General features: G+C 37.5%; 1 protein-coding gene across 1 annotated transcript in view; it reads right to left on the bottom strand.

Moving 5' to 3' along the window:
• The window catches only part of cdk19 (cyclin dependent kinase 19), a 59,031-nt gene extending 49,124 nt beyond the window's left edge, over positions 1-9,907 (bottom strand). The window contains exons 1-2 of the mRNA XM_079830676.1: positions 9,635-9,907; positions 3,939-4,014 (exon numbers count right to left, since the gene is read on the bottom strand). Of these exons, the coding sequence (XP_079686802.1) occupies positions 3,939-4,014; positions 9,635-9,762 (204 nt within the window). The 5' untranslated portion in view covers positions 9,763-9,907. The remainder of the gene's footprint in view (positions 1-3,938; positions 4,015-9,634) is intronic.
• Between the last annotated feature and the right edge of the window lie 303 nt (positions 9,908-10,210).

Here is a 10,210-nt window from a genome sequence, read left to right on the forward strand (position 1 = left end):
TACAAGTGTGACTATTTTTTCAAGGCACAATTTAAAGGGATAGTTCACCCAAAAATGAAAATTAGCCCATGATTTACTTACCCTCAAGTCATCCAAGGTGTATATGACATTCTTCTTTCAGACGAATATAATCAGAGTTATATTACAAAAGTCCAGGCTAATACAAGCATTATTATAGCAGTAATAGTTGCTTTTATCAAGTAAAGTTTGGGCCGACCGCCTTCCGTGTTCAATTTATGGAAAAAGTGTTGAAAGTTCTTCTGCCGATCGAAAGACTAAAGCGGCCAGGTCCGCTCGTCATGAGGTCATGTACGCATCTTGAGTTTCACTTTCAACATTCAACACTTTTCCACGGAAGGCGGTCGGCCGAAAGTTTACTTGATAAAGTTATAAATATTAATATTTTTCTTACACAAAGCTTCAGAAGGCCTTCATTAACACCCCAGAGCCGCATGGAGCAGTTATTTGACGGACAGATGCATTTTTTATGGACTTCAAAACCAGGCAACTATTACTGCCATTATAATGCTTGGATTGGCCTGGACTTTTTTAATATAACTCAGATTTAATTCGTCTGAAAGAAGAATGTCATCTACACCTCGGATGACTTGAGGGTAAGTAAATCATGGGCTAATTTTCATTTTTGGGTGAACTATCTCTTTAAGCTTTTCGAATTATGTCCATGATTTTTTTTGTTTTGTTCACATAGCAAGTGCCAAAACCTTTACCAAGTTTTGTATTATTCTGATAAAGTAAAAAAATTCAACAAAAAAAGGAAATATTTTCCCAAATGACTGAAGAGCACCAGAGGGTTAACCGTTAATGATGTAGAACATTGAACTGAGGAAATCTGAGATCTTAAATAAACATGGACTGTGTCCGAAATAACCCCCTATACCCTTAAATATGGCACTATAGACTGGTGCAGGTATTACATCATTTTGTACGCCAAAACACGAAAGTGAGTTAGCATTTTAGCACTTCTGGTTCCCTCGTCCTGAAGTCAATAGGTTTTTTAGAATGGGGTTCTGGTGAAATGGCTGAAATAAGGTCTGTGGTGAACACAAGCTCAAGACGCTTTCAAGTTTTATTGTACGACATAAAATACACCAGTATTACCCCACTTGTGATTTTTTTAAGCTGTTAAGTTCCTTGAAAAAGGCGATTGTTAACAAGTGGCTAATGGGACAACAGAGGCTGTCGTCCCATCACGCCGAAAAGTTGTGTTTCCTTCTGGCGCATCAGTGAATGTTTGAAGCTTTTTTAATAGTTGTGTTTGAGTCCCTCAATCGTCTTCAGATCTCAGAATCACACAGTCACTGCTGGAAAGGGTTCAAATATGCAGAAGATGCTGGAAACTGAAGAATTTGAGGATTTTTCTGAAGAACGTTGGTCAGTTTAACTGCTCAGGACAAACAAGAGACTCAAGAACAACCATCACAAAACACACACACAGCCGTGGATCATCAGGGAACGACACACACACACACACACACACTCATCCGTGGATCATCAGGGAACGACACACACACACACACACACACTCAGCCGTGGATCATCAGGGAACGACACACAGGATTAAGAATCAAGGGTGTGTAAACTTTTGAACGGGTCATTTTGATAAATTCAGCTGTTGTATGTAAACATCTTTTATGTCAAATATCTTATACAGGACAGTACTAAATAAAAAAATTACATGCATATTTTGTTAAAATTATTCACAGATTCTGCAAAGGGGTGTGTAAACTTTTGAGCAAGACTATGTTATAGCAGATATAAACCATACAGTGTTGTGAATATTTGCAATCAAAAGTTCCTGTGGATGAAGAATCGCCCATACAGAGGATTTCAGTGTGTTTGTCTTTAGTCTGTAAAACTGCTAGGCTGTTCAACAGGAGGCTGCTGAACCTGTTTCATGGTCAGATTGTTCAAATATGACCACACCTTAAAAGGCATGTGCTCACAATCCAGCAACTTTAGAGGAAACCAACCATGACCAAGAAAAAGACAATCAGTGGCGCTGACGTGCATTGTATTTGAAAATGAAAGTTCAAACACCCAGACAACAGATCACACGCAAGAGAAAATGCCAAGCACTGGTAGGCAAGCATATTGTTGTGAGACGAAAGCTAAACAGAGCATTTATCGCAGAGCATACCATCAAGGAAAAAATATACCGGTAGACACGATTAACTGGTAGAAATGTCAACCGGTAGAGATTTTAGACTATCGTCTCTATCGCGGTTATGCTCATGTGACGTTGAAGTGATGCGCGGCCACAAAAGTTAATCATTCACATGCATATTTAAGCATTACGGTTTAAAAACAGGTGATTTTAAACCATTGAAGGGCAATTAGCAGCAAAAGAGAACTCTTTTCAGTATATGAGCGCTCTCTGAGTCTCTCAGCGCATGTAATGAAGTTACATAGAGCGCATGAGAACTGAACTGAGGGCTTTTTGACCCCTAATTGGGCTTGAGCGGTTAAATACACACACCTATGTGTCAAAGTGATGTGTGTTTGCAAGCAAACAGAGTCATTTATGTCTTAAATGAACATAAGAGAACGGACACGAGTATACTGGATCCGTGCAGTTGCTCTTAAAGTGACAGCGTCTGAATTTACCTGCTGTCTTTATTAATGCTAATCAAACAACGGAGAAAATCTCTCACTGATTTAAAAAAAAGAAATGTACAGTTTTGAAAGTTGCAGCATGTAGTAAATCCAGCTCTTATGTTTTAAAAGATCAAGGAAAATTTGATTCCTTATTATTTAACTTCTTTAATGACTATGTCGAAAATGTTTACATTGGAGTTCCACAGGGCTCTGTATTCGGTCCTAAGCAATTTTCCAAATTACACCAGACATTCATCATTCATTACCCTACTCCTGTTTACCTGCCTTTTTGATACCTTGAAAGGCAACTTATAAGCCCATGCTTATCGTTGCAAAGTCTTAGGTTATCTTCTTCTCACCCAAGCAACACTAACTCCGTCACGTGATATCTTTTAAAGAAGAGAAATAGTCATTGCATTCCACTGTGAATAAAACCCGTCCTACTGCTTTACTTCAGGTCAACTCACACTAACCAACAGAACGGCTGACTCCACATCCACATTCAAACTAAGCTGACACACCTCTGCAAAATTCACCAACTCTAGGATTCACTGCATTTCAGTCACTTTGGTACGAAAGCATAGGCAAAGAAGAAAAATACATTGTAAAATGTATAATTAATGCATGAGCTAGGCATTACACAAACATAACACACAAAACAATCACAATGTACCATGAGTACTGTCTGACCGGCCTCTTTTTTTTTCAAATGGAAAAACCTGACAGCACAGTTTTGACCTTGGGTTAGTCAAGTGACAATACGGACACTTTGTCATGTGATTGTGGAGAGTATAGTTGATTTGTGCAACTTAATTCATTTTCAAACTCAAACAAAACAAACAATTAGCAACACTGTTTTTCGCCTATGTGCACTAACACCAAACCTTCAAAATGTAAAGGTGACGTGAACTACTATATGCAAAAGCCAGTTTATTTGAACAAAACTTCATTTCTATAATGCTTTTCACAGCACACATTGGAAATCAGCTTTACTAAGAGTGGTGCCTAACAACCAGGGGTTAAATTTGGATGTTTGAAGTGTGGGACAGATCAAAAGTTTACACAAATGCCCTAGACAAAACTAAACACAACCTCCGAAGGTTATTTTCCCAGGTGGCAAGCAAAAGGCTTTACTTTTTTAGCTGGTCATGTGTTAAGGTAAAGGTAATAATAAGCTAAAATAATAATATATATTTTGTAAACTGTTGATATGCATGAACTGGGTTCATATTGTATACACATTTTTAGTTTGTTTTTAAAAACTGAGGGGTGATAAAAAATGTGCAACGGTAAATGATAAAATTATCATTTAAATAACTTACAGCAATTTCCCTGCAGGCAGACATGGAAATACCAGTGCCTTCTATCTGTTTCAGTGCATACTCCTTCTCATCCTTCCTGTAAAAACACACACACACACACACACACACACACACACATACACACACAACATTACTAAAGGTGAGGAAAGACATCTACGCTCATGCAGTAAATATTACAACACTTCTGTCACAACATTAAATAATTAATTAACTCTAAACTATGCATTGTACTTCATTAAAATTATATTTAATAAAATAAAAAAATATCAATCTTAAATACAGATATTAAATGTTTTCAAGCAAAGTATTTAACAAAACTTCTTTGGTTTTAACTCATAAAATAACAGATACACTTCTCAAAACTGAGATAAATCATTGTATGGACACTTGACAGCTACACGGCAGATCATTATCCCAAATATGTACAGAATAATTGGCTCCGGCCCGTTGAATTATTGATAAATAATGCACACCTGAGGTGTAACATAACCAGCATTATACCACAACAATACAACGGCCTGGAGTTATTTATTCTTTACATATTTTAGGACAATATCTTGCAATTGATCATGCTCGAGTCACACACAGACTTCAACATACATTTATTAATTGTAACAATAACTATTTTATTTGCTGTTTTTGTTGTGCTACTACTAACACAAGACAGCAAATAAAATTGCCAACAAAAAAACTAAACAAAGAAATTTCATAATTTATTCATGCCGCAATGCACTCTGGGAGTCATTCTGAGTAGCTATACTAAGTCAAGAATAAATATAAAGTACTTTTTTAGTTACTTCAACTATACTAAGCATTTGTCTGTACAACATACCATTCCTATTTCAGTTTACTCCATTTTGTAAGGCAATTGTTTTGCATGCTTTTACAGTGTACTATTGGGCCACTGTATGTGTGTGTGGGTTTTAGATGCCGTGAATTATTTACATTATTTATAAATTTTTAACAACTTTTTGCCTTCTCATTCTTTTTTCCTCAATATCCAGTGATGGATGGCATCCTGTGTGTTTGAGTGCGATGTCAAGGGGAATGTGCAAGAGTGTGTCATGCAAATATGACATTCAGAAGTGCAATGCTGATTCAGATGCAGTGGTTCTGTATGGTTTTTAATAATAATAATAATACTACTGAAGGTGAATTGTGCCGTTTCTGTAACAAGCAGAAGAGCAAATATAATGACTGTTGTCTGCCCATAGGTGAGACAAACAGATCAATAGTCTCCCAGCAAACGCACAATATTGCTTGAGCCATTGTTGTTGTGTCTGGCGTCATTCTGACATAACATCCTTATGATAGATTTATCCTATTATTAAAAGTTTTTCTAAAAAATAAAACAAAAACATTTTCTAATGATATTTTCATACACATGAAGTATGCTAAAATAAAAGGCATTCATACTTGAAGTTAGAAATTAGTAGTATTTTTAGTAGTATTAGTACTGTACCAAAACAGCCATGATACAAACTTCTGCATTTTCACAGACAACATCCAGTCAATTCAAAAGATACGTTAAAGGGCTCCTATAAAGCCCCTTTTTACAAGATGTAAAATAAGTCTGACGTCCCCAGAGTGTGTATGTTAAGTTTTAGCTCAGAATACCCCACAGATCCTTTAAAAATTGTCACTTTTTTGAGAGTGAGCAAAAACGCTGTTTTTGTGTGTGTCCCTTTAAATGCAAATGAGCTGCTGCTCATGGGGCGGAGCTTCAAGAGCTCATGTTAGCAGCTCTGATTACCTCTCTCACACACACACACACACACACACACACACACACTGAAAAGGTCAGAAACTGTTCAGCCTTTTCTGTTCAAACCAGAGTCGGACAATGATGGAGAGACTCATGTAGAATGAGACAGGACGTTTCTGAAGAGATAGTTGATGAATTTATGAGTCATTATCTTCAAGTCATTGATTAGCATATTCTGTCATGATAATCTATAAAGCGCTGTTGTGGGGTAAGATGAGCCAGAGAATATCTGCTGATGAAGAGAGAACAGGAATAGTTTAGTTTAATTACGGTTATAACTTATTGCGTTTGTGTTCGTACTGTATCAATAAATGAGAAAGATGGACGACAGCTTGAGCGACTCGACTACAGCAACTCTTCCTCTTCTCTACATGTTCCCGGGGGCGGGATTCATGTACATTTTAGGGTTAGTGATGTCACTAAAATGTTGTAGTCCCTACCAGCCGTTTGCTGTAGTCCTTAAAAAGCGATTTCTGTAAAATAAAATATCTCCTCCCGCTTTGAACTTTGAGCGTCGTAACTTTGCAGATGTTGTTTATGCTGAAACAGCGACATTACACAATAACTATTTAAATTAGGGCTGCTAACACAAGCTCTTGAAGCTCCGCCCCATGAACAGCATCTCATTTGCATTTAAAGGTACACGCACAAAAACAGAGCATTTTTGCACGTATAAATTCTCCTCCCCCTTCACATCTTGCCGCAGTTTATTCATTATTATTATTATTATGTTTACATGTACAAGACACAAATGTATGTCAAATAACAACAACTGACAGTTGCAGAATCATTTCAAAGCACAAGAAAATTAAAGAAACAAACTGTAATACTATACAACAAATAAAAAGCAGTTAATAACTGGGAATAATCTTGTTGTTATTAATAACTGGTAATATTAAATAAAATATGGACAAATGTGGTATTGTGTAGGGGTTGAAACTATTACAATATAAATAGTTATCTCTAATGTTCAAGAATCCTGACGTGCAAACTAAATCCAGCGGTGTAGAGGCATCATTAATCGACGACGCTTTGAAGTGACGCTAAAGGGAGCGAGGATATATAATTTCACTTCATTCAATTCCTCCATTCTCATGTCTTTTCCTTGCATCCTTCCCTCCTAAAGGGGTGGAGCTAAGATGCAAGGAAAGGAAACGAGGATGCACAAATAAGAATTGAGAAGCACCCAGTGTGTGCGCACTTGGATGGGTTAAATGCAGAGTATGAATTCCAAGTATGGGTCACCACACGTCACTTCTCTAACTAAAGTAAAAAAAGTGTCCCCATGCAGATTTGACAACCACGCTGACCAACAGAGAGCTGCTTTGTTTGAAAGTGACTTCATATGTGGCTACGCTGACACTACACATTTTTTGACCACACCTTCAGAAATCATAAAAATAGATCACAATCTTCCTAACTGAGACCAATTACACAGAAAACAATCACTGTTCCCCATCAAATAAATGCAGATGCAATTCAATCGAATCAAGCACATTCGAATCATCAGCTCATGAGACTCTTTGTTCCCTCCTGCAGTTCACAAATCATAATTTAGCTGCACATGACCATTTGGTGAACTACTCGCAAATAAACCAAAACGCCACCCCTGGAAAGCTGACATGTGCGAAGATTGATGATGTCACAATCAAGTTCAACACAAACAGCCAATCCAGACGCGTGTCTGGCCAGCAGCATATCTCGCATTGTTCCTCGTGATGTAGTCAAGTGCAAGACTTCAGAAGTGTGCGTTGATTTATACCACATGGTGTAATGCCAAGGTTGTCTTCCACAGCGGCTAGACTTGTTCAATTTATGTAATTAAAATGAGCTAAAACAAGCCACACAATTGCTGAACGTTTTTGTCACAGCTTCATTTCCTTTATCTACTTAAAAATTTACAATGTACTTTAATTTTGCGTGTTTATCAGATGTACTTTGCTATTTTAATCCCGTCCGAATCTGCCAATGAATCACACAAATTTCACGGGCAAATTACCTACTGTTTTCCGGCAAACTCAACGATCCGCTGAGAAATCTAATCCCGTCCGAATGCGAATGTCTGTGATTGTGTTTTTTGGCCTAAATGAGCTATACCGTTTGCGCACCAATCTTCAGCAAGCTTTCATTCAGCTTCAATATGGATGGTATGGAAAAATAATAATAATAATAATGATGATAAATCATTATTATTGAAGAAATGTGTTGAAGACAATGGATAACAGTGACTTAATAAGACGCTATAGATTAGATCGTGCAGGGATCATGTTTGCTGCATTAAATCCAACTTTCAAACCACCAATTAAATAGACATGCCAGCAATCAGTGTAATTGGAAAGAGTGGAACAATGTTTATAATTCTAAGCCAATCAAATACCTTATAGGAAATTAACAGCATGGTAAATAATAAAAGGATTTATATACACTGAAAAAAATGATTTGTTGAATTTACTAAAAAAATGTATCGTAAGTGGTCGCAATCAATTTATTTGATCTCAATTTAAACAAAAACACATGCAATTCCCATAAAACCAATTCATTTTTTAAAATTAAAATAAAAAACTAAATTTAAATTATTTAAACGAGCACAAATTAATTATGCTTAATTTAATTTTTCAGTGTACATATATATAATGTGTGTGTGTATGTGTGTGTGTGTGTGTGTGAGTGAGAGAGAATGGTAAAATAGGACAATTTGTGCTTGTAATTTCAAAGTGAAGGCTTAGAATAGACCCTATACTTTCAGGCACTCCTTTTCCCCCTTTTTGGACAACCAACCAATCACAGTCTTCAAAAGACTGTGTCATACGTAGCAACGGGGTCAGCCCCGCCCCTTCACTAAGATTAAAGTTTTTGTATTTTCCTTGCTCAGAGTTGCTCTCAGATCGGTCCCGAATAGCTCTTAAGCTAAGACTCCTACGTAAAAGTTTTTAAGCTAAATTAGGAATTTTCTGAGAGGACTCTTAGAATCTTTATGAATACGGGCCCAGAAGTTTAAAATGAGAAATGTGGGAGGAGCTTGAGTTTGTTGCCCAGCGCAAGGAATTTGACTCGTGAACTGCCGTTACCGGAAACCAGTGTTTATAGTTTATAAAGGTCGAAATATGGATATGAATGTTTAAATATATGTATTCGGCCGAAATACATCCTTTCCCAGTTATCGCTGAAACGATCTGTATTGTATTAAGCACTACAGAAATACAGGAGACTTGATTGCTCGATGTCAATAAACATTAAGCTGGTCAACAGGAAGTTGATCCCAGTTGTGCAGATGGAAGAGAGAGCAACTGCACTGCCTTCCTAAAAAACACAACAAACTGTCACTAGAGTAGCAACATTTTTAACTGGCATAATCACCGGTTATTTGGAACTTGCTCTAGAGTAGCAACATTTTTAACTTGCATAATCACCGGTTATTTGGAACTTGCTCTAGTAACTCCTGCACAACTGACAGATGAATAAACACACATACTAATGAACATATGCACTCCCGTATAAACTCGAGCACGTTAAACTATATTCCCATGCGTTTATGAGCACGAGAACTCCTGCTTTTAGGGAAATGTTGACTTGTGCACAAATCAAGGCGAATTGAAATGTGAACATCCAGAACAACTGGGCATTTAAACTCCTGCACAAATGAAAAACAGCATGCATGGAAATATGAACACATGAACTGCTGTGTATAGGAGTGTATAAGCACGTGAACTCTTGCACATAACAGTGAAACGCATATCACGTTGGTTTGGGGGTGGACCGTTGAAGTGCGTCCATGAAAACAAAAACAATCACACAGGGAAGAGATTACAGCGTAATTCCCCCGATACACAAGAGCATCCTGCACACACACACACTCACACACACACACACACAGTGACAGCAGAAGCGCGTGCAGTGAGTGAAACGCGTCAATCAATCGCGTGTCTCTTACCCATCTTTACGCTTTGCTTTATAAACATGCCCGTATGTGCCGCGACCCACTTTACAACCTTCATATTCAAACAGATCTTCCACTCTCTCCCTCTCGGCGGCGAGCTTCGTTTTGAAATCGTAGTCCATTTTAAACCATAAATATTTCTTAATTTACAATAAAATAAAATATTAATTATTACATGCATTAATTAAATGATCCGATCGTTTTATTACCCCACCATTTCCTTGTTTGGGATTTTGGTCGGCTCCGCTTAATGGTCACGTGTTCGGTGACGCATTATATTGTCGCCGATGGCCTTCTGGGAACTGTAGTGCGCTCAGATCAATCCACCGGTGTGAGATAACGACGATGGGTCGTGTTTAAAACTACAACGCGCAAATCGTCGTCCCATTCCCTTTCTAAATGCATTTTTCTCGGGTTGTTGGTATATACAATCTCTGCATTAGCTGTAATTCCAGCATAACGACTCAAAACGTGAGACATGATGTTTAAACTACACATAGGCTAGTGAATAAACGGACACTTGTTTGCATATGGCGCAGCACAACGCAAAACGTTAATTCGTAGTGTTTG

This window comes from Gobio gobio (assembly GCF_949357685.1).
Source record: "Gobio gobio genome assembly, chromosome: 12".
Lineage (NCBI taxonomy): Eukaryota > Metazoa > Chordata > Actinopteri > Cypriniformes > Gobionidae > Gobio > Gobio gobio.